General features: G+C 38.3%; 2 protein-coding genes and 2 long non-coding RNA genes across 5 annotated transcripts in view; 3 read left to right on the top strand and 1 right to left on the bottom strand.

Moving 5' to 3' along the window:
• The window catches only part of LOC129431300 (cytochrome P450 2B4), a 33,952-nt gene extending 14,558 nt beyond the window's left edge, over nucleotides 1–19,394 (top strand). Inside the window, exons 1-9 of one of the 2 annotated variants that reach the window (XM_073875541.1) lie at nucleotides 16,230–16,538; nucleotides 16,752–16,911; nucleotides 17,134–17,286; nucleotides 17,445–17,605; nucleotides 17,702–17,875; nucleotides 17,994–18,135; nucleotides 18,257–18,444; nucleotides 18,516–18,657; nucleotides 18,761–19,394. In XM_073875541.1, coding sequence (XP_073731642.1) covers nucleotides 16,245–16,538; nucleotides 16,752–16,911; nucleotides 17,134–17,286; nucleotides 17,445–17,605; nucleotides 17,702–17,875; nucleotides 17,994–18,135; nucleotides 18,257–18,444; nucleotides 18,516–18,657; nucleotides 18,761–18,951 — 1,605 coding nt within the window. In that variant the 5' untranslated portion in view covers nucleotides 16,230–16,244 and the 3' untranslated portion in view covers nucleotides 18,952–19,394. Of the gene's footprint in view, nucleotides 1–11,040; nucleotides 11,215–11,332; nucleotides 11,475–16,229; nucleotides 16,539–16,751; nucleotides 16,912–17,133; nucleotides 17,287–17,444; nucleotides 17,606–17,701; nucleotides 17,876–17,993; nucleotides 18,136–18,256; nucleotides 18,445–18,515; nucleotides 18,658–18,760 lie in introns of those variants that run through there. The other variant, XM_073875540.1, reaches the window with a different exon arrangement.
• On the top strand, nucleotides 5,336–8,465 carry LOC141369333 (uncharacterized). Its single transcript, XR_012372990.1, has 3 exons — nucleotides 5,336–5,796; nucleotides 6,143–6,415; nucleotides 6,672–8,465. It is a non-coding gene; the product is annotated as an uncharacterized lncRNA (long non-coding RNA).
• Nucleotides 19,395–21,035: 1,641 nt separating the features above from the next.
• Nucleotides 21,036–25,432, bottom strand: part of LOC129431307 (uncharacterized protein C1orf87 homolog) — a 66,269-nt gene continuing 61,872 nt past the window's right edge. Inside the window, exons 6-8 of the mRNA XM_073875549.1 lie at nucleotides 22,391–22,459; nucleotides 22,158–22,305; nucleotides 21,036–21,939 (exon numbers count right to left, since the gene is read on the bottom strand). Coding sequence (XP_073731650.1) covers nucleotides 21,782–21,939; nucleotides 22,158–22,305; nucleotides 22,391–22,459 — 375 coding nt within the window. The 3' untranslated portion in view covers nucleotides 21,036–21,781. The remainder of the gene's footprint in view (nucleotides 21,940–22,157; nucleotides 22,306–22,390; nucleotides 22,460–25,432) is intronic.
• On the top strand, nucleotides 22,679–25,403 carry LOC129451964 (uncharacterized). Its single transcript, XR_008646938.2, has 3 exons — nucleotides 22,679–22,937; nucleotides 23,918–23,982; nucleotides 24,358–25,403. It is a non-coding gene; the product is annotated as an uncharacterized lncRNA (long non-coding RNA).

Raw genomic sequence — 25,432 nt, 5'->3', positions numbered from 1 at the left:
ATGTCGATCGTTATTTGATATTATGGTGTTTCGTGTTCCGTGTTCTTGGTTTCTTGTTGGATTACCTGCTATGTTTTTGTTTGTTTGTTGTTATTTTTAATAAACCTCACTGCACTTGGATCCGCATCCTGTCTTACCTGGATTTACCCGTAACACCGGGACACTCAGATGAAATTTATTTTTGTTTTGTTTTTTGGAGGGGGGATCAATAATATTTGCAAATATACTATGTTAACAGTTGTAGGACTCTATTCCCTCTCTTACCTATATTTGTCCTGACGTAGATGCGTTCCCTGAAGTAGATGCACTCCCTGATGTAGATGCACTCCTTTCTACATTAAATACATACATTAAATATACTTTTTTATAAACATTGTGTAAACATATACTGCATAATTATATTCTATTATAAAATATAATCCTTTGTACAAATATAGGATATATTCTTTAGCAATTAAAACATGATTACATGTATTATAATAAAGCAATGGACCCCAAGAAGCAGTGGGTTGCCAGTGCATTTTATAACAGCTAAGGGGCGTTGTTAGGCACAACGCGAAGCTAAACCCCCTTGGCTGTTATAAAATGCACTGGTAACCCCACTGCTTCGAGGGGTTTATTGGGTTTATAAAACGGTTACTTCATATGCATAACGTTAGCGGGGTTTTATAAAATAAAACACAAAGTTGTAATTATATTAGTATAAATATTACTCTTCCGCCAAACAAAGTAGTTCCTCAGAATCAAGTGTGACTGAAACAGAGCGCAGTTCCCAACCAACAGAGATGCAGCAAAGACACAATGAAAATATGATTAAAACTGTGGTGTTTATTTTATAAATCACCATTCATCTAATTTATACATTAACATTTATATCGTGCAACTGCTGAAGTGATTATCAAATATGCTTGGAAGCATGCTTATCTCTTTCCCCGTCAGCGTTTTTTTAAGTTGCCACCCAGTTTTAGTTGAATGTCTTACAGAAAAATTATCTTCTTTAAATAAACATAATAAAAATAAAATATCAAATGAAAGAACAGTCCATCCGCTTTCCAACAACATCAAAAAACGTTTCATCCTACCTTCATTTGTTGTCTTATCAGTTATCACCTCTCAAATTTTCAGCTAAATGCGGAGATAATTCCATTTTTGTGAAAACCTTTGTAAGAGATCAGATTCAGAGCCTGATCAAAACACACGTCACGCTAAATCCACCACAACGCTGTTGTGTCGAGTGAATGCCTCAGTGTTTAAGTTGGGTAAGATTGCCATCTTGTGGATAATAGCGGAAATATCAATAAGACAAAAAAAACTTCAGAGAACGTTTTCTCTTTATTGACGAAATGTTTTATTTATTGACATTTATCTGGATATCGCCATAATTGTGCAAATGTAGAAAAATTAAAAAATGATTAAAGAGTGTGGTGTTTATTTTCATAAATCAGTACACAGCAACAGTGGCGCAATGATACTTGTGATGCGGTCTGAACCGTGGGTTTACCGGGGTATTTTATCACGGCTTAGAACGCGTTTCAACCAATCAGAATGAAGAACCAGAACGAGCCGTTTTATAATAGATTATAAACAACTTTTTGTTTTTGTTAACTTAGTAAATTTGGGCAACCTAAAACTGACATTTCTCACCTCTTTTTGCATGTGTATTCCTCATCCCTTTTTGCTGCCTGCAGAAGTCTCGGCTGTCCCTCAATGAATGCTTTAAACTCCAAGCATGATCATTTAAAGTTTAATATAACTTGAAGTTCACCTTTGACCAACCCCACTGATCGTTTTAAAAGCTGACTAGCAACTTAACTCAAACTATTTCATCCAGGATGTGTGTGTGGAATCTGTGGATGCGACGCGTGCGACCAACCGACAGCATAGGTAGTTGCTAGGCGATAAGCTGAGCTTTCAATCAAATAAAAGTAAACGCCTGGCCAATCCACTGCGTTACCTGTTCTATTTTACCCGGTTACGGACACAGGATTGGATGAACACAGAAACAGTGGAAGGACACACTTTAATTTGAAACCAGGAAATTCTGCTTTAAAAGTTAATTTTCACAAAAAAAAAACGGGACAATTCGTGGCCCGGGAAAGAATATAAATTTTCCGGGACTGTGACTCAAAAAAGAGAACAATCCCGGGAAAACCAGGACGGGTGGCAACGCTAGGCCTGAGGCCAGGATTAAATGTGCCATAGAATGTAAAACTGTATTTACCTAGGCATAGATTAATAATACAAGCTCTGTACAATGACATATCATATCATAAACATGATTGTTTCCTCATTCTTATGTAAACCTTGTGCATGCAAAAGAGCGCTGGAAAACAAACCAATCTCAAGAAAACACCAACTGTGACGTAACGTTACAGTCGAGATTCACGCCCCAAACATTAAATTACACATTAAATTAAGTACAATGTTGTTACAATGCTAAAAACAAAGTTGTGACTGCTGAGTTAGCGCTATATGCTAGTTAATGCTATATGCTAGCGTTTAGGCTAAAGTTCTACTATTGACGTTACATTTTGCAGGTCCATACTGAAAAAACACAAACTTACCACTCAGAAACATCCAGTAACAATCTCCAAACAATTGATTATTCCTTAAAAATCTATATTTTCATCTGATACAGACTCAAACATAAGATCTGTTTACAAACACACAGAGCTACTGAAGCAGAAACAGCCAATCAGAACAGAGCTCAACATTATTATTCATGACCCTTTTAAGGTAATAAATTATCTTTTTTCATTTAAAGGCAAATCCTATAGGGTTGTAAATGGACATAAACCCGTCTCTGGATATTTTTTGTCACATACCTTTTGTAGATATTAGAGAACAATTTAATAGATTATTACAATGCATTCTTTGGCACCTTTAAGCAGATTTGAAGCAAAAGTATTTGACGAACATATAATATGTGCCGAGAGCATTTTGGTAATATCATTATCTCATTTTTGGTGGAGGTGGCCTTAAGCGGCTTTTGCTTCTGAGCTCCTCAAATAGAGCTAAGAGAATATATTTAAATCGTAGATATTGTATTTGAAATCTGTGGTGTTTATTTGTTTATAATCTGTCATATACCTGTCTGATGGAAGCCAGCAGATTCTTTGTGTGTTCTTCTGCTCTCAAAAGCTCCAAATCTGAAGATGATTTTCTGCCTAAATCTTCTTGAGTAACTTTGGTATGAAGACTTTGTTTCTCCTCTGAGCTGTTTGTTGCATCATCTGTTCAGTGGCGGTCCTGGCTAGATTTACGCCCTGGGCGAACCATCCCTTGAGTGCCCCCAGAAAAAAAAAAGAATTACCCCCAAACCCCGCCATCAACATGTATTATTTTGTTATATATAATCTTAAATACAAAAAGGTAGCAAGAACAGAGAAAAACATGTAATACAGTATAAACACCCACTCGTGCACACACGTACGCGCACACACCCACAGTTGCTGCTGTGGAAGTATCTGACTCCTCATTTTGGCCAGATGATGCTCTAGCTTTAAAAATTTTCAGAAGTGCCCCTGAATTAACAATTAAGATACAATTATGTAAGTAAGATACACTTATTTCACACATGCATCAGTTACCCAATTAAAATTACCATAACACACATTTTATTAGTATTTGTTAACATCCTATATAAACTAAGCATACACTACACATAATTTAAAAAGCTATATCACTGTAGCTTACAAAATGCCATGTCAATGTATATTAGAAGTTATTTAAGTTGACACACATAGCGTAAAGCAATAAAAAATTACACAGGAGGTCTGTGTGAATTTGCACTTTTTGTGTTGCACACACAAACTAGACTATGTTGCCTATAGAGTGAATTTAGTTGCATGGCGCATGATGCCTCAATTCTAATGGTTGCTAGTGTCACACCCAGGGGCTGGCTGCTAATAGGCTAAGCCACGCCCCTTCTCAACTTCCACCTTGAGGAGGTCCCCAAAACCAACCCAATGACCAGACAACAACGAGAGCAGGTAAAATTTAAAACAAATCTTTATTTATTTAAATATTTAAAAGAATGGGGAAATGGGGAAAGGGCAATTAAAACTAAGGGATCTCTGGCTCCTCCCTCCAGGGAGACTACTGCCACGGGCAGGCAGGGACAAAGGGGCAATGGGGATGGAGACCACCGTAAGCCGGGGGAAGGGAACGTCAGGCTCCGGCCTGGTCCCTGCTATCCGTGGCGCCCTCCTTCTTCGTTCCTGGAGGCAGAGTACAAAGCAGTGTGACTGTTGAATGGATAGTTCTTTGTCTGCGTACCTTTGTCTCCGTAGCAGGGGGTCTTCGCCCCACGTGCTCTCACGTTTCCCTGTCGTAACGTTCCTCTCTTTCTCTTTCTCTCCACAGGCAGCGGCTGGGACACAAGACACAGTTAGTTTCACTTGGTTTGTTCTCACCTCTTTGCTGGTTACAGCCTACGGTAAGTATAAGTGTCACAAGCTGACGATCTTTAGGGGCGGAACCAAAGTTAAGGAAGTTTGGTTCCGCCCGGAAGTGTTTCCCACCCGGGCCAGTAAGGAAAAACACCGGAACTTCCGGTAGCGCCGCGAGAGGGAAATCGGCGGAATTAGACACAGCTGTGCCTAGTTAACGGGAGCGGCGATTATTGGAGGACACGCCGGGCAGGCCAGTATAAATAGAACAGTTTAAATCACAGTTGGAGGCTGGTTGTTGACGTTGTACTGCAGTGTTGTGTGTACTCATCGGATGCGTTGCTGGTAGTGGTCCGGCTCTTTTTCCCAGGCTGAAGCAGTGTAGTTGGAGAGAGGTTGTGAACCTTAAGGGTTGGAAAACGAACAGATGAAATCGTAAGCACAGCCATAACGTAAGAAGAAAACGGAGTATATGTGAGTGCAGACCTGCGGGTGGTTTGTGTAAACGCTGGAGAGACGCCCTGCTTTGCAGGATTGATGTTTGCCTGTTGTGTGGATCAGAAGCAAAGGACAGTGACATTTAACGTTTACGGTGCCTGTGAGTATAACATTTGGTGAAGACGCTTTGTACACTAACCTGTATTTTCAGTGGATACCTCCAGGAGAAGGAGGGCGGCCCTACCCCTGAGATAGCGTGGTGGGTGAGCCGAGGAAACATCTGAGGAAGCTAAACACAGCCACAAGACCATCAGCTAGATCGAATATTCCCATCAACCATCGGATCTGAGCAAAGTGTAAAGAGACGGGCGTCCTTTGTGTACACTTGAGCGTGGTGTGTGAGTCTTTGTGTCGTGGAAACTTACACTTTTGACGTGGTGCTGTGTACTGCTGTGTACTGCTGTGTATTGCTGTGTGTCTTGTCGGACAAACCCCCGCCTTCGTACACTTTGTCAAAGGAAGACGAAGAGGTTGCCGGTCTTAGCAGAGAATATCAGAATTTATGCTGTGAACACGCTTTAGGTCTACATAGCGAAGTGGTGCTACGGAAACGATTTCCCGTCCAGACGTTGGGGTATTTCTGGAGAAACGGCGGTGAAGGACTGAATGATTGGTGAATGTGTGAGTACAATTAAAGGTCATGATTGTTGATGCGTTGATCTACCTAATACTTACTGTTGCAGAGAGTGAGGTGTAGGCACTCCGCCGTCCCGGGTCTCTACAAAGGGGCGCCCCTGCTCGGGATACGATCGCCTAGACGGCAGACAGAGAAGGGCAGCGCTCGGCCTGGTGAGACGACGTGACGTGTCAACCCCCCTGTGACCAACGAGCTCGCCGTGAGGGTTCGTCCCCGACGTCGCCAGAAACCTACCTGTTGATCTGACCTACTGAGAGGAAACCACGATTAGTAAGTCCGCCGTACTTACCTTATCCAACTTAAATAACCCCCAAGTCTATGATTTACCGAAACAGGAGGGCACCGCACCCAGCTGCTGTCTGTGGAGAGAGAGAGAAAGAGAGTGAACACCAGAGAAACGAACAGTGTGAACCTCATACTTACCGTAGGCTGTAACCAGCGAAGAGGTGAGAAAGCCAAGTTGAACTAACTGTGTCTTGTGTCCCAGCTGCTGTCTGTGGAGAGAAAGAGAGTGAATACCAGAGAAACGAACAGTGTGAATCTCATACTTACTGTAGGCTGTAACCAGCGAAGAGGTGAGAAAGCCAAGTTGAGCTAACTGTGTCTTATGTCCCAGCTGCTGTCTGTGGAGAGAGAGAGAAAGAGAGTGAATACCAGAGAAACGAACAGTGTGAACCTCATACTTACCGTAGGCTGTAACCAGCGAAGAGGTGAGGAAGCCAAGTTGAACTGACTGTGTCTTGTGTCCCAGCTGCTGTCTGTGGAGAGAGAGAGAAAGAGAGTGAACAACAGAGAAACGAACAGTGTGAACCCCATACTTACCGTAGGTTGTAACCAGCGAGGAGGTGAGGAAGCCATGGGGCGAAGACCCCCTGCTGAACAGAGAAAGGTATGCAAACAGCGAAAAGTTGCGCCCTCACATAGATTGCGCCCTGGGCGTTCGCCCACATTGCCCATAGCAAAAACCGGCCCTGCATCTGTTGGACTATAAAACAGAACATCCAATATCAGAGAATGTATGTTGTTTTCCATTGTGTTTGTGATTTTTATTAATACAAGTTGTTAAAAATCTGACCAAAACCCCAACATATTAAAATGTTTACCTTTTAAGTGCATCAGTAAAATTTCTAATGTGTTTTCCACAGAAGATCTTCACCACCAGCTGCGGCATGACTTTCTTTACTGCAGATTTCTGTACAGACATGACAGAGATGCACATAGTTAATAAACACATGCATGTTTTCAGTGTTTTACAAGTCAGCTTTAATTTTTTTTATCTTGACTAGTGATGAGTTGCTGTAACTTATTAAATAAAGTTGAATTAACTTAACTTTTTTCAACTTACAGCAACTCATCACTAGTCAAGATACAAGATTTTAAAAGAGATATGACTTGTAAATCAAAGTTGATTATACTTAAGTGCAAAGACAGATATAGGCTTACATACACATGCACATTCGTGTAGATCAGATCAGGGCTCTCAAGTCTCACGCATTCACCGTGAGACTCACGCATTTCAGTAAGTTCACACGCTCACACGCCACACCTTGTATTTCTCACGCTGAAAAAATAAGAAAACTTTTCCCACTCTATACAATTAATGAACGAGGCACAGGAGAGAAGTTCTCTGCCGAGTTCATATCTGTCGAGCCGCGGACACGGTCACACTAGACATCCTGATATAATTGTCACCTACCAGCCAATCAGAAATCAGAATTTGTTGTTTCTGGGTAAATTTCGTGATCCTGCTGCAAGCACATTCGTTACTAGGCAACATAGATTCTCACGTCACACAGACGAAGTGGCAGTTGGAAGAGAAGAATCCGATGAAAGCGGTAGGTAACGCATTCTTTTTTATAGCAATTTGATTTTACGATTCTTGGATGACATCACAAAAATGTGATCAAAGATAATAAAAACTGTTGTTGGGAAATATAGCCGAGGTAAATTATTATTGATTTAAAAAATCGAACTGCTTTGCAATCAGAATTAGCTTTAACTTTAGGAAAGTACTAAACACTAGAGGCTACCTGAAACAATCCCAGGTGAAAAATATTATAGGAAATACTATAGTGTTTTTGAACCATACTAATAGTATAGTAAATTTTAGTATATTATAGTATTTACAACACTTTGTTAATGATTGCTACAGCATACTCTGTATTAACTATAGTAGTGAACTGATAAACTGTAATAAATACTCTAACGTTAGTATTCTTTAGTTTATACTACAGTAATCTGTAGTGTATATTCTAGTATATTATACCCTATAGTTGTAGACAATGTAGTACAGTATTGGATAAAGTAATACGTTTATATTACTATAGTTGTTATGTTATCACAGCAACTATAGAATTACCACAACAAATTAATTCAAGTACATTACTATAGTATGGGTCAAAAACACTATAAATTACTATAGTATTTTTTTCACCTGGGAATGGAAAGGACAAGATATTTCATTTTCATTTATTTCATTATTTTCAAATTATACTTTATTCATACCCTTTTTAGCTATTCAGCTATACTCTGGCTTTTATTTTAGTAATGTTTATATCCTGCCAATGTATACATTAATCATTGCATTTATCTGTTTAAAAGATGTCACACAAACACACCTTGTATTGCAAGTATGCTCAGGGCAAGTTCTGCAATGTTGCAGTTCAGTTGGCTCATTTGGGGCAATTTTTTATATATTTGTATTTTTGAAATAAAACAATGTATTTAATTTCTATGACTTTGTCTTTAATTAGATTTCCCAACTGTTATAATTTCTATTTGTGCTAATCAATTATAAACAATATATTAAATTTAACTGCTACCAAAAACCTGAGAGAATTGGTTGGGGCCGAGGGGTCGCTGCTGCAAATATTTAAGTGGCTCCTCCCCTAACAGATGAAATCTCACTCCAAACTTTTGATAAAACTTGAGAGCCCTGATCAGATGAAAGACTGACTTACCCACTATCACTGAATCTCTGTTGGTTATTTCAGGTCAGTACTCTAGACCCAACACTCCTGAAATGATACGAGCTTAAAAGACACCTGTTAAGATCTGGAGAAGAAACCTCAACAAATAAGAGTATACAGTTGGGCTCTTGGGACTCGGGATAATCTCAACTGATCCATGATTACCAGAACAAACCCAACCCTCTGAACCAGTTCAGTTCACTTCTGCATATACAGATAAGAGTGATTTATTAGTCACATTCATAACAGCGATAAATATCACAAACTGTCTTCTGAAACTGTAAACACATTTAAGTTATTACTTTGTATTTCTTTTATTGTTATTGCATTTGTTGTTGATGGTGGGCTCTTAGAAAATCCAGTATGTAACAGCTGTATGATGCAACCATGCTGAACGCCTTTTCAATGCTCTGGAAACCATCAAAGAATACACTGTAAAAAAATGCTGCAATGCAAGTTAAATCAAATTGCTTATGCAAATTAATTTAACCTACTATTTTGGGTTTTTGAGTAGTATATAGTTGACATAACTTATAAGTGTCAGGAGAGCCACGAGAGTTTGGTTTTATATTTATTTTTTATTGTGATGGCAGAGCTCTGACAGTCTCTTGTTTCATGTGGAGGCCATGCCTTGTTTATTGTGGCATGTGCCTCTGGTGTCTCGTCTCTAGTCCCCGCCCCCTTGTTCTCCCTGTTAATTATTCATTATTAGTTCATCCCGTGCACCTGTGTCACTCTCGTTAAGTTTCCCTATTTAAGCTCCCCTTGTCTCTTGCCTAGTGCTGGATCATTGTGTTCATTTGTGCCCTGTTGCTGTTTGCCATGTTGTTCTCGAGTTTAGTTTAGTCTTGTTAATCAAGTTGTGTATGTATTTGATATATCATGTTTAATGTTGAGTTTTGCCCCCTCGTGGGCTTTTGTTTTCTTGTCGTGTCAATAAATGTTCTTTGTTCACTCCCTGACATCGTCTGCCCTTGGGTTCTCTTGTCTCCCGTCTCATATACTGACAATAAGCAAGTTGAAGAAACTACCGCTCCAGTGTTTACGCGTAGTGATGGAGACGAGACTGCCTATGCCGAGTCTGAGTCAAGACCGAGTCTTTGAAGGGTTGAGACAGAGTCAAGACCAAGTCTGTTTGTTTTCAAATAAAGTCAAATCCAAGTCAAGACCGAGTCTTTGAGGAAGCAAGTCTGAGTCGAGGCCGAGTCCTTTAGGAGTCGAGACTAAGACCATAAAAACATGTCAGTTTTCATTTTCATGATTTAATATCACCCCAGTTAATAATCAACAGTTACAGACTTAGCTAGATTGGGAATTGTTTAGAGGCGCAGTCTTAACGTCTTAATATGGACTATGCTTTTACTATCATTAAAAAATCCCTTTCACGTACATCACCTTCTGCCTATTTTTCTAAAGATAAATAAACAGCTTTAAAGGCAGTGTGTCTTTACATTGCACCATGGGATGTCATTTTCAAATAAATACGGCGTTTTTTTAATTTCCTGAAAAATAATGGTTTTGGAGATACGGGGATCCCGCCCGACAGCGGCGAAATTGTAGATGGGACATTTGTAAAAAAAAAATTCCCCCTCTGTCTGGGCCCCATCACGCCAATCGGGCCCTAGGCACGTGCCTAGTTTGCCTTTGGGTTAATCCGGCTCTGCTTGTGTGCAGAGGAAAATCATGAACATCTTCTCTGTCTTTCTCAGGTATCTCAATGACGAATGGTCACTCATGGAGACAGCAGAGAAGGTTTGCTCTTCACACGCTCAGAAACTTTGGTCTGGGAAAGAAATCTCTTGAAGAGCGTGTGTTAGATGAAGCCCATTATCTGGTTACTGAGATGCTCAAAGCAGAAGGTGTGGGATGTACCTCCTCGATTCAGATTCATTCCTTAGTGTCTGGGTGTAAACATGTCTACATTTAATTTTAAAAGTCATACAGCATCAATGTCTTGGGTGTAAACAGTTGCTTTTTAGTATGTGTTATATTTCCATTGCACTGCTTTATTAGTGTATTGTAAATTTTATCTTTTCTGTTCTCACTTTGTTTTTATTGAAGGAACGGCATTTGATCCGCAGCATGCCTTACATAATGCAGTTTCCAATATAATCTGTTCCATCATATTTGGAGATCGCTTTGAATATGATAACAAACGCTTTGCATACCTTCTGAACATCCTCAATGAGAACCTTATGCTGACAGGGTCTGCTTTAGGACAGGTACGATCAAGATTTAATCATTGAGAAGTTGACATTTATTTAATAATTTTATGTTCCAATGGTTGTGTAAAAACTAAAAATAATGTTCAATAAATTCAGGGGGATCATTCACCAAACATTTTAAGCAAAGTAAGAGATGAAAAGATGCTTAATTGATTTTGAGGTTGCATGCAAATCTCAAAAGTCCCCTCAGTTTGAATGGGCATGACGCCTATTAATAAATTGCACTTGGGTAAATAAAATGGTCATACATTAAGAATCTGTATTTAAAAAACACATTAAACGTGAGGGACATTGATCTCATGAATGCTTCTCTGTTTTAGATTGTCATGTTACTTCCCTTCCTCCTGCACTTCCCTGGACCTCATCAGAAGATCTTTCAGAACAACACTAAGTTACGGGATTTCATCCGTGAGGAAGTTAAAGAACACAGACAAACTTTGGATCCGGAAAACCCACGAGACTTCATTGATGCCTACCTGTTAGAGATAGAAAAAGTGAGATACTCTAGCACTCCAATCTCAAATCTGACCTGTCAAAAAACTATTTTTATTTAAACCACAGAAACCAGATTGAGTTTAGCTTTAGCAAACTAACATCAATTTTTACTTTTAGCAAAAGTCACATGAGAACTCAACATTTCATGAGGAGAACATGGTTGTGTCAGCAGCCGATCTCTTCTTTGCTGGAACCGACACGACGGCGACCACCATCAGATGGGGACTCATCTTCTTGATGGACAACCCAGATGTACAAGGTACATTTATGACTCATTAATGGAAATAATTATTGAGGTTTTTATAAAACAGATGATCTGTTTAGATCTTCAGTGTCTGACTTTACCTGCAGTTTAACTTAGAAGATTTTCTGTCAATCTAGCTCATGTAATATGTTTTGTTACAGAGCGATGTCATAGGGAGATTGTTCAGGTGTTGTGTTATGATCGTCTGCCCAGCATGGTTGACCGTGACAAACTTCCATACACATACGCCACTGTTCATGAGATTCAACGCTGTGCCAACATTGTTCCTCTCGGAGTAGCTCATGCAACCACACAGCCAACCAAACTAAGAGGATATGACATTCCTAAGGTAAGGAATTAATGAAATATGCTGGGATGAGAGAAGTGAGTACAGTGAATCTTTTGGGCTAAAATGTGTCCTGGACTTTGCAAGATTCCTTCATAGATCTTTATATTCAGACCGACTCTCTTTTATAGGGAACAATGATCATGACAAACTTAACAGCAATTTTCAGTGATAAGGAGCACTGGAAATGTCCGCACGTTCAATCCAGAGAATTTCTTAGATAAGAACGGACATTTCTACAAATCTGTGGCGTGCGTTGTATTCTCAATGGGTGAGTTTTTAACTTGTGATTATAAAGAGTTAAAATATTTGACTATAAGCAGAAGTTATTATACTAAACTGTTATTGATTGTGTGTTTATGTTTATTATTCAGGTCCGAGAGTTTGTCTCGGTGAGACCCTGGCAAGGACGGAGCTTTTCCTTTACTTTGTGTGTCTCCTACAGCGGATTCATTTCTCCTGGCCACCAAACTCACAGCGTCCAGACATGGATGGTATTATTACTGCAATAAGACACCCTCACCCCTTCAAAATCATCTGTTGTAGCAGAGATGCCAGTGACTGATCGTCAGTGACTCGACCCAACACACTAGCAAATAGCTGAGGAACGCTGAAATCTGCATCCACATTCAAAATAAAAGCTGCTGCTTGGAATCTACAATCAGTTTATAGGTCATCATGTTTATACATTACTTATATATATTATATATTTTATAGTTGATGTATAAAAAGTTGCTCATAGATTCATCCTTCTTGTAATACCTGATGTTAAATAATTAACTTTGGGTTTGTTTATAAAGAAGATACTTCAATTAAACCTCAGGAGTTGCTGTTTGAACCTTTTGATTTCATGATCTCATCATCTCAAAGTTTTGAACCCAAAACTCTTCGTAGTCTTAAGATTTGATCTAATGATCTTGTAATCTCAAATGGTTTCAACATTAGCATTAAGACTTACATCAGTGAGTAACTGTTAAAAAATATATGTTCTTACGTTTTTAATATGTGAGTCTAAGATGACAAGTTTATATTCATGTGTGGTAACATTTTAAAGGTCATGGTGCGATGCATAATAAGGTCTAATTTCTGTTATTCTAAGATAAAGTGTACCAAAGTTAATTATTTCAAGCATAATCTGCACTTCTTTTGTCCCAAGGAGATATGGCTAACAATCCCATTAGGTGCCCAAGGTCCCAAGATCCTGACCAACCAAATCCTAATGTGAGACCTTGATTTCCTATGTGTAAAGCTGTGTATAAAAGGTGACCTGGCAAAATATTCAGGGAAGCATTCTTTAGCAAAAATCTTCCCCACACTTTGTGTGTTTGTATTAAAACATCATGGAGCAATTCTTTAGAAAAGAAGCTCCCTCTGTCAAGGTGCAGGAAGAAAACAATCACATATTCAATAGCGAGTAAATTATGAGTTTATTTAAACACAACAGTAGTCAATAGAGAGCTGGTCACAATGAAAGCAGACAGAGAAGATCACAAACTCGGCAGCGCAGGGACACAATGGGCAGACCAAGAAGCAGTAAGATTAATGGGAGAATAAAACACAGGCTTAATTTTAGACACATGAAACACGTGATGAATTCTCCTGTACACTGCAAAAAGTCTGAGATGGACTGCCACCGGACTAATGATCTTGGTGACAGTAAACGGGCCAATGAATTTGAGAGCAAGTTCATAAGAGACGGAGCGGAGAGGAATGAACCTGGTAGAAAGCCACACTCTTTGACCAGCAATGTATACGGGAGGCTAAGACTGGTGGCAATCTGCTTTAGCTGATCTTGGAGTAGAGTCTCACAGGCTCACGAGTGCTTGAAAAACCACTGGGGAGTTGGAAAGGCCGAATGGCATGACCAAATATTCAAAGTGCCCCGGGGGGTGTTGAAAGCGGTTTTCCCCTCAAAATTCCTGCTACGGATCAAATGGTATCATAAATCCAATGGTTGCATAAATCCAATTTAGTGAAGATTGATGCTCCCTGCAACCTCTCGAAGGCTGCAGACATCAACGGTAAAGGATAAGTATTCTTTACCATGATGCTGTTCAACTCCCGGTAATCAATACAATGTCACAGAGAGAAATCCTTCTGCCCCACAAAAAAGAACCCCACCCCCGCTGTAGAAGGGGAAGGGCGGATGAACTCAGTTGCTGGAAAATCAGAAATTTATTTCTCCATAGCCTCCCTTTCTGGAGCAGAAATTGAATATAACTTGCCTTTAGGTGGAGATGTACCTGGCAGTAAGTCTATTGCACAGTCATAGGGACGATGTGGAGGAAGAGAAGTAGCTCAGGGCTTATTGAACACTTCCTTCAGGTTAAGATACTCCTGCAACACAGAACGAGAAACAGATGGGACAGGAGACGAAAGACATGAGACATTAGGCACTCCAACTACAAACAGAGTTCTTCCCCCACTCTATCCTGGGGTGGTGTTAAACCTACCATGGATGGCCTAGGACAATGGGGTTCTGAGAGGAGTGAGTAAGGAAGAGTACGGTTCATTCGATGTGATTACAAGAAGTAGTGAGTGTAATGAGTCCAATAGCATGAGTGACACCCAGGTGTTCTTGTCCAATGAGTGTGTTAATGGCAATGGTCTGTCTTAAGGCAGTGATGAGGATGTGAAGTTTCTTGGCCAGTGAATAGTCCATCAGGTTCCCCTCCGCTCCCGAGTCCACCAGTGCTTGGCAGTTGAAAGACCGATCTGCCCACTGCAGTCTTAAGAGGAAGAGGGTGGCACTCAAGGGTCTGGTCATCGCAAGTCTGCCCGACTGTAGCCTTTGTTCTACCGCTGGGCTTGGCCTTTTAAAGGACAGGTGGCAATCAAGTGTCCTGCCTCTTCACAGTAAATACACAGACCCCGTGCTCTGCAATGTTCTCTCTCCTCCTGGGAAAACCTAGCTCGAGCTACCTGCATGGGTTCAGGATCGTTCAGGTGGCTGACCGTGGTAGCACTCCTGAAACTGGGAAGCTCATTGAAATTGGGTGTTAAGGTCTGATGTGACCGGTTCTCCCTCTGTTGCAGATGTACATTGACTAGTAAGGCTAATTTCATCCATTGAGAGTCTTTGGTAGTTCCAAAGTGTAAATTTCCTTCTGAACATGGTCAGCCAACACTTGCAGGAACATGCTCTTCTTTGTTCCATTTGCACTAGGCCGCCAACATCTGGAATTCAATAGAGTAGTCAGAGATGTTCTGGTTGTTCTGTCAAAGGTCGGCGAGTTGACGCACCGCCTCACGGACTGCGATGGCGCATTCTAACACTTGTCTCATCTCCTGTTCAAGTGCTTGGAATGAAGAGCAGCAAGGATGTTGATTCTGCCACACCACTGTTCCCCACAGAGCTGCGTGTCCAGAGAGCAGTGTTGTAACTAATGGCACTTTAAACTGTTCTGAGGAAAATGTCACTGGATGAAGAGAAAAAAATAACTGAGACCCAAGGCACAGGAATAAAAACTGGATAGCAAAAGAAGCGCGTTGAGCTGAGTCCGAGAGAACCTACACAACCATCTGACAAAGACAAGACGAGGTAACAAACAATATATAGGACACCCTCAATCAAAACAGCTGGCGGTGATGAGCTTATCAGCAGAGATAGTGAGCTGTGCAGGTAAACAACGCCTATACATACAACGTGCACACACATAGCGAGAGTGAGTCAATGAATCCGTGAACCGTGACACCCTCACAGTCTGTGTGTGTATTCAAACATTATGGAAGCATCTGTATTCAGAACTTCACACACTTTGGTGTGTCTTTGATTGCCAGGTATGATTTGACTTTGTGACTTTTTATTTTATATGTTGGTCTTTTTAGTTAAACGTTTTTTTTTTAATGTTATATTTTTTATGTAAATGTTGATATTTCTGATTGATAAATTTGAATAACCAAATGATTGATTTGGTTTGTGTAGTGTAACCTGCCCAGCAAAATAAATTGTTATTATTGATTCATTTTAAATTTTCGGAAATGTTTATTTCTATTAGATTAGAAGGAGTCTGGTATTACAGCAAAATAAGTTTGTCAGGATATAATCATACTGGTGTTTTGATGTTGAATGGAGCATTGGGAACATTCACTAGAACTCCCAGATTTCTGTCACCTGAATTGACAAATTGCATGATCGTGACTAAAATAAACTATTTTTATGATCGGAGCAATCATGGGGCGGCCAGACGTAAAAGTATTAGTTTACCCGGCAACCTCTGACTAAGACCGTGAGATAGTCGCAACGGCAGACGTGTACTCTGTGCGATATCGGGTACCTAATAAACGAATAACTAAGATTATGAGAATTTATTAATAATCAATTATTTAATTTAAGACCAACAGATAATTGGTATAATCGACTAAATTCGTAGTATATTAAATTAGAGTCAGATTATGATTTAAAGAGGAAAGAGCTAGGAAAGAGTTAACAAAACAGGATGAATTGTCACTTCCTCTCTGTTATTGTCTCCACCCTCTTCTTCTGGAGTTTTATAGAAGCACAGAGGTCATTTAGTGTTTGTTTTCAGTCTGTTGTAATAGGGACCGCTGCAATGATTTTCGACCTGAACTCCGTGAGCCTGGCTTTGGTTCTGGGTTTGATCTTTCTGGTTCTGTTTGAGATGATGAGGATTCATTTCACCAGAGCCCGAACTCCACCTGGACCCAGACCTTTTCCTTTTGTAGGAACGTTACCATATGTTTTAAAGGATCCAATGGGATCTATCAGATCAGTGAGTCTTTACTGTCTTCCTGGTCATGTTTTATTTTCCTACATTTAAATCACCTTCTGAAATGAGATGTTTATTTAAAATCCTGAAATTTACAGCAAATTTTGTCTAAGGCATATTTATAAAAGCTACTTAAATGTACTATTTAACGAAGGCTTAACTTAAGCCCTGTCTGTGAAACCAGGCCTAAGCATTTGTAACTTTTTTTCCAATCAGCTACGTCAATATGGAGAAATGTCTACCGTGTACATGGGAAGACAACCCATAATAATCTTAAATACACTTCAGATCTCCAAGGAAGCCCTGGTCCAAGAGGCTTCAACTTTTTCTGGAAGACCATATTTACCTCTTATGGAATGGTTTTCTAAAAATCTCGGTCAGTAAAACTTTGTTTGGAGGGTTGGGACATCATGCTGTGAATCAAAATCAATAAGGTTATTGCATAACTTGCAAGAATGTTCCAGCGGCAGGTGCTTTTATCCTTATAAGGGCAGACTTTTCCCATTGCACCCTTTGTTATTTTTGGAGCACAGTCTCAGTCCCTTCACATTTGTTGTGTGGAGAGAAACATCATTGACATCTTCTCTGTCTTTCTCAGGTATTGTAATGGCACCGTTCGGTCACTCGTGGAGACAGCAGAGAAGGTTTGCTCTTCACACGCTCAGAGACTTCGGCCTGGGAAAGAAATCTGTGGAAGAGCGTGTGTTAGATGAATCCCGATACCTGGTTACTGAGATGCTCAAAGATGAAGGTGTGAGATGTTCCTCCTTTATCCAGACTTGTCACTGAATGTCTGGGAGTAAACATGTCTACATTTGCTTTTTCAGTATGTGTCATATTCCAATTGCACTGATTTAATAGTGTGTTGTAAATGTTATCTTTTCTGCTCTCACTTTGTCTTTATTGAAGGAAGGGCATTTGACCCAGAGCATGCCTTACAGAATGCAGTTTCTAATATAATCTGCTCCATCGTGTTTGGAGATCGCTTTGAATATGATAACAAACGCTTTGCACACCTTCTGAAAATCCTTAATGAGAGCATAATCCTATCAGGGTCTGCTATAGCGCGGGTATGATCCAAAAAATCATACATTGCAAAATAATGTCACATTTGAGAAACATTAAGCGTGATGAGCCCTATTCTCATAAATGCTTGTCTGTTTTAGATGGTCGACTTACTTCCCTTCCTCATGCACTGCCCTGGACCTCACCAGAAGATCCGTCAGAACACCACTGAGTTACGGGATTTCATCCGCGAGGAAGTTAAAAAACACAGACAAACTTTGGATCCAGAAAACCTACAAGACTTCATTGATGCCTACCTGTTAGAGATAGAGAAAGTGAGATACTCTAGCACTTACTTAATCTGACCTATCAATCTTACTTCAATCAAAATACTGAAACCAAACTGAGTTGAGCTATACAGTAGCTTTAGCAAACTAACATTATTACCTTTAGCAAAAGTCACATGAGGACTCGACGTTTCATGAGGAGAACTTGTTTATGTCAACAATCGATCTCTTTTTCGCTGGAACCGATACAACGTCCACCACCATCAGATGGGGACTCATCTTCTTGATGGAAAACCCAGATGTGCAAGGTGATAGAACTTCTTCAGGTTTTCTTAATGTGAGGTTTTAATAAAACAGATTATCTGCTTAGATGTTCAGTGTCTGACTTTACCTGCATTTAAACATGACGGTCATGATCTAATGTCACAGAGCGATGTCATAAGGAGATTGTTCAGGTGTTGGGTTATGATCGTCTGCCCAGCATGGATGACCGTGACAAACTTCCATACACATACGCCACTGTTCATGAGATTCAGCGCTGTGCCAACATCGCACCGCTTGGTGTAGTTCATGCAACCACACAGCCAAGCAAACTAAGAGGATATGACATTCCCAAGGTAATGAATGAATGAAATATGATGGGATGATCCTCCATAGATCTTTAGCAGATATTATCTTTCTTTTATAGGGAACTATCATCATGACAAACTTAACAGCAATTTTCAGTGATAAGGAGCACTGGAAATGTCCGGACACTTTCAATCCAGAGAATTTCTTGGATGAGAACGGACATTTCTACAAACCTGAGGCGTTCATCCCTTTCTCAATGGGTGAGTTGTTCATTTGTGAACCTGAAGAGTCAACAAATTTGATTATAAACAGAAGTTATTAAACAAAACTGTTATTGATTGTGTGTTTATGTTCATTATTCAGGTCCGAGGGTTTGTCTTGGAGAGACCCTTGCAAGGATGGAGCTTTTCCTTTACTTTGTGTGTCTCCTACAGCAGATTAATTTCTCATGGCCACCAAACTCACAGCATCCAGATATGGATGGTATCGTAAGTTCATTGAGACACCCTCACCCCTTTAAAATCATCTGCCGTAGCAGAGATGCCAAAGATTGATCGTCAGTGACCCGACCCAACACGCCAACAAATAGCCAGTGGGCGAATTGTAAAAAAAAAAAATCCTTGGGGAGGACTCACACAATAACAAAATCCATTTTTTTAAATTAAATTATATAATTGATTAAATTAATTTTGAGTTGAGTATGATGCCATTTTAATATTTAAAGTCTTTTGTTTATCAAGACTGTATTTAAGCTATTTAATAAAAAATATTATTGTAAATTACTATTGCAAATTAAAAATGTCTTTAAATGTAATTTATTCCTTGCAAAAAGTTGAATGTTCATCAGCATCATTGCGCGAGTCTTCAGTGTCACATGATCTTTCTGAATTCTAATATGCTGATTTGCTGCTCAGGTAATATTTATTATTATTAATGTTAAACACAGCTGTTTAAAATACAGAAATGTAATAATTAAATGTAAATTAATCTATGTTAAGGATGTGTTTTGTTGTTTGATTATTAACATTTATTACATACCCTGAAAAATCCAGCTGGGACCATCAAAAGCTGGTAACTGGTTTAAGCTGGTTTAAGGTGGCAGTAGCTGGTTTTAGTTGGTCCTCCCAGCCTGGCAAAGCTGGTCAAGCTGGTGGGTCAGCTGGTGACCAAAACACAGCTAGACCAGCTTAAAAAGTGACCAAAACACCTAGACCAGCTTGCTATACACCAGCAATACCAGCTAAAACCAAGCTGGGAGACCAACTAAACCATCTTACCAGCTTTTAATCGCATACAAAATAAAAGTACATTTTTGCATAAAAACACACACACACACACACACACACACACACACACACACACACACACACACACACACACACACACACACATACACATATGCATATTAGAAATGCTATTTATTTATATATATATATATATATATATATATATATATATATATATATATATGAAGAGTTTGGTTCCAAAACGCAATAAATCCATTTTGACAAATTTTGGTAAAAACGTGTTTTCTATACCAAGAAATTGACAAGATGAAAACAACTATTTTCTGTTACAAACTTTCACACAGCATCTTTAGGTTATAAAAACATAAAAAATTCAAATCCATAAGTTGATTTTCAAAGATTTATTATAAAAACTGATTATTTTTTCCACAAAATGCAATAAATCCATGACAAGTTTTTATTCAAAATGCTATAAAACTATTGAATCAATAGCCTATATAAATGTGCATTCATCTTTGCCATGTTATATTCATTTAATTGACTAGTTGTACACACTAATTAAAAATATAAACATTAATGTTATTAATCAAAACACTTACTTTGTCATATTAAGAACCCTGTCATTGCGGTTAAAACTTGACGTCGTCGCTTAACGTCTTTCACAGCGATCATCTGTAAAATGTTTTTGGTCCTGCTCGATTTTCGTTGACTTTGAGTAAAATTATGGAAAGTTTTTCATAAGATCCTCTGGGGTCAATGTGTTAGCATGAGAAGCTTGATGCTGTCGGGAGAACAAGCACCCGTCTCCCGAGTGCCTCTCAGGGAAATTATTAGATGTTGATGGCTTACGTTTCTTTCCCATCACAGAAAACCATCACAGGTTTAGAGATGCAATTAAAGTATTATTTTGTTTTGTTTGTTGATCACAAAGTACAAAGTAGATGAGGAAAAGGACTCCATGTACTCAGCGCGCCGCCATGTTTGTTTACATTGCGTGAATGGTGCGCTGTGGGATTTATTGCGTTCTGTAAAAAGGGGGAGTGGCGTTTATCGCATTTTAGGAAAAAAGGGAGAAAAGATGACAGAATAACACGGCGGATATTGAATTTTGCGTAAAATTAATTATTTACTTTTAACTACTGACCTGATATAATGCTGATTTTGGCAGTAACTCATTTTTTTCAAAAATAGCGTTTATCGCGTTTTGGAACCAAACTCTTCATACATATATATATATATATATATATATATATATATATATATATATATATATATATATATTATGTATATATCATATAGAATATATAAATAAATATACATATTTAAATGTTTCTTAAATACATGAATGTGTGTGTATTTATATATACCTAATAATTACACACAGCACATACTTGTATATTATGCTAAAAATCACCTTTATTTTGTATGCAATTAATCGCGGTTAATCTTTGCCCAGAAAATTATATTAAGTCTTAGCAAAAAGCAATAGGATTCTCACCACATTTCTTTCTCAAAAAAACATTCACTTCTTTTGATTAGAAACCTTTCGCTTTAACTAGGTTTAAAAATCGTTAACACAAACTTATCCCTAAAAAAAAAAAACAATAATGCGAGTAGAGCAAAACGCAATACAAGTAAATTTAACCGAGTGCCGCAGGGATGACGTATTTTTGTAGGCTAAAACCCTTAAATTAGCGGGATAATGATTCCCTCACAAAAAAACCCATTTATTTTTTTCAATAGACTTTTAGATCATTGCAAAAACAAAGCTCTGTGTTTAACAAAAGTTAAAGACACTTACACGTTTTGTCCAACAAGTTAATCATCAACACAAACTCTAAATGTGTTTACTAGAAATATATTTTTGACTCTATATGACTGCCCTCTTGTGTTCATTTCAAATATTGCATGTAAGGATCAACCTAAAAAAATCAAGAATATGTATTTTTATTTTAGATTAATTGTTTCCTTGAACACTGAAAATCATGAATTGATTTGAATTTAATTAAATTTAAAAATGCAATGCAACTACATTGATGCAGATCCAATATTTTCAGGTGAAGTGGTTTCTCTTTTCACATATTTGACATTTTAAAACATATTTTAACATATTTCCCCTATAGAGGGACTGAAACGTTTATAGCTCCTTTAGCTGTCGAAGAGCCGAGACGAGATGAACTTTTCCCTCTCGGTGAGAATAACGTGTGACCTCATTGATCTTTAATGGACTCAGATTCAGATTAAAGATACTGTAGTTGTGTAGCAGGCGTTTGGCTTGATCCCTGTCAATGTAACCTACAAACAAAAAACAAACACACAACACAGAATCAGAGTTTTAAAATGTTTGTTTGGTGCTCAAGATTGCTTATTAATAAAAAAGCTCTGTAAAAAATATAAGATCTAAAAATATAAGATCTAAAAATATAAGTTTTCTTTCCGCTACAACTGCTTGATTGGTAAACAAACCCTGTGACCAGAAAAGTTTTAAATTAAAAAACTAAAAGATACTGTACCTGTATTTTTGGTGTCACACATTTGCATAGCCATTTCCATCTTCTGAAACCTCTGAAGCCACAAATCTTTCTGGTCTTCAGTTATACTGTCATTATCTGTCACTGATTCCAGGTCCGTACTTGCAACTGACACATCCCAAATTTCTTCCTGGGTGAATCACGTTAAAAAAATAAATCACTTTTATTGATAGTTTCAATGCTTATATTAGAAAACATGCATTTGTTTGATAGACCTCATCAAGGTGATGTTTGTGGCCATCAGCAGCTCTCTGTATGAACTCCAGCAGTTCTTTATAGTGAACCTGTAATGCAATAAGGCAAATAAAATCTAATAAATGCACAGAATAGTTATTCTGGATAAAGGTTTTTACATTTAGAGTACTTATAAATGACAACAAATTCAACTGCAATAAGAAACTGTTTGATTTAAAACACTTTATAACTAACTTGAAATAGTCATGATTATATTAAATATTTACATTAGAATTGTTGCTTATTGTACTAAGTCAACTATTTACCGTCAACTACACTCTAAAAATGGCTGGGTTATTTTTTAACCCAAAATGCTGGGTTGAGTCTGTTGGGTTGTTTTGCTGGGTTATTTTTTTACATTTTAAACACTTTTTGGGTAGTTTCAGTTTTCTAGGTGTTGGGTTAAAACTGCTGGGTTATTATGTTGGGTTGTTTGAAGAGGCTCACGTGCTTCGCGCCCTTGATGTTTGAATGTGCTCAGCAATGGTCGTCGTGAAAGGACAGAGTCACTGAAGCAGTTGTTTCAAGGTAAGTTTATATGCTTTTGTGAACATTTCATGAATATAAACAAGATTATAACATTTTGCGAGTCAGCAACGTGTTAATTTATACTGACTAAGACGACGGGTGTAATTTAGAGGAATGACGACTGTTACCTCAGATCGCCATTTACACAAATTGACTTGAATAATCGTTCTAAGATGTTTGATATGGCATATTAATAAAATTAATAAAACAGATGTTACAAAATCCCCATCACACGGTTGATTACGTTAACTCATGACAATTTCTGTAAGCCTTTAACAAAGCGAGTCAAAACCGGTAACGTACAGAGTGGACCTCCGCAACCCACTTCGGCTTTTTGTGTCACACACGCGCATAGTTTTCCCTTTCCCAGCTTAACAAGCGATAGCGACGCTGTTAAATTAAATTTAGCGACAAACGAATTGCTTTCTTGTCATTCGATATGTAAAGACAGACCGCAAAGGGCGAGGCGCGAGCAGAAGCACATGTTAACTTTACCGGCGGCGCCGCGGCGGAGGATCACGGAGCCGTCGTCTACGCTGTCACTGAGGCAAAGACAAGAAGCACATTCACTTCACAGTCGGTACGGCAGGTAACGCGTCGATAAATTAAAACGAAACAGCGTTTCCAAGAACCGGTGTCTTATATGTATGCTTGTTCCTCTCTTTCAAAATGAAACAATAATTTAAGTGTTTGAATATGAACTTGAAAACATAAACGTATTTGTCACCAAGACGGAGGCTGCGTGGAAGTGACTATCTGTTAACAAACATGTATATGTGTACTGTTATATGAATTTAGATGTGTTATTGAGTCGTATTTAGTTACTATTTTATATTAATTTCATAATATTTTTGGGTTGTCTCCTGTGATTTCAAATGTATATTGACCAACCCTCTGATCTGTGGCTGATACTGTATCAGAGATGTTATGTTTTTAGCAGACATCAGATGTGATGTTGTTTTCCAATTCTTTTTTTTTAGAGTGTGCAGAGTTTTAACGTCCATCCATTGATGAGGCTAGCAAGACCTTCAAACAACTTCAGCCAGTAAGTATAACATTTAATTATTCCTATTTAAAATATATTTAGAATGTCTTAATTATCTGCTACATTTTAGTTCTGCAGTACTTTATTCTTTATAGTCAGATCAGATCATCATATTTGTCAGTCTGTGTGGTTTGCAGCCTTTGTTGTTGGCAAAAAAGTTAAAGGAGTGTAACACCAAAGTCTTATGCAAACTGTAAACAGGCTATTGCATTTTTGGAAAAAAAATCTCACACGTGGTGGTAATGCGGCCAGGGATGCAAATGAAACCCTTATAATTTTTATAAAATATATAATTCACTTGGCCCACATGGTTTTCTGAATACTTCAATCTGATCATTCAGTTCAGACCACTAAAAGTGTTTTCCTCTTTTGTAGATTGCAACAAATGTGGTGGAATTTCTTCTCTGGACAGAATCCTCGAAACCCTTTCCTTTCGTCCTGGCCATGGGAAACATGCAGCAGACCTCTCAATCTTTTTTCTCAATCAGTCTCTCTGAATACGGAAGTGACTTAAACTGCATTTCGGCCAAGATGGCGACGGCACGCACCGCCTACTTTAAGCTTCAAAAATGCTCTTCACAAACCAATGGGTGACGTCACAGACACTACTTGCATATTTTTTACAGTCTCTGGTTTAAAGGCATTTTAAGTGCTTAAAAAAATAAATACCCCAGGCAATGTGCTTTTATGGGAATTCCTGTAGTCTGTCATTTTTCAAATGGATGAATCCCCTGCTGTTCGATTCCTTTGTACATCTTTGTTCGCGACGAGTAACTTTAATAAATGAAGTATTTTTAGTCAAATACATTCCATTCTGTGAAACTTAAAACATTTGTTCTTTAAAAAAACTTTACACATCTATGAATGATTTTACTTTTAAATTAACAATTACATTGTTTCTTTTTTACACTGCTGTAGTTTTGTTTATGTACATTTCAGTATTTCATATATATACTGTAAAATTACAAATTCTGTCTTAAATTCAAACGAATTGATTCAACCTGTTACATTGTTACTTCAATGTGCATAATTTATGATATTTTATAAATATATTTATACTTGGGTCAGTAAGCAGTCCTTTAAATGATTTTGCAACTTACAACTGTAAAAATGTAAGAGTTTGTAGTTATTTTGCAATCAAATAAACATTTATTTGCTGTTAACAATGGTCTTGATTTACAATAAAGCACATGATAAAAATAACCCAGCAAGAATAACCCAAAACCCAGAATATTAATCCCATAAATGGTTAAAATGACTACATGTTGGGTTTTCTCAACAACCCAACCTGCTGGGTTAAAATGTGTTACCCAACGTGTTGGGTTACTTTAACCCAGCATGTGTTCTGTCCAATATTTACCCAGCGCTGGGTTGCCAATTGGGTTGTTTTTAACCCAACCATTTTTAGAGTGTATGTGCTCACCATCATCAAAATATCTTAAACATACTA

This window comes from Misgurnus anguillicaudatus, chromosome 13, assembly GCF_027580225.2.
Source record: "Misgurnus anguillicaudatus chromosome 13, ASM2758022v2, whole genome shotgun sequence".
NCBI lineage: Eukaryota > Metazoa > Chordata > Actinopteri > Cypriniformes > Cobitidae > Misgurnus > Misgurnus anguillicaudatus.
The sequence above is the reverse complement of the archived record's forward strand: the minus strand, read 5'-3'. Positions and strand labels throughout refer to the sequence as shown.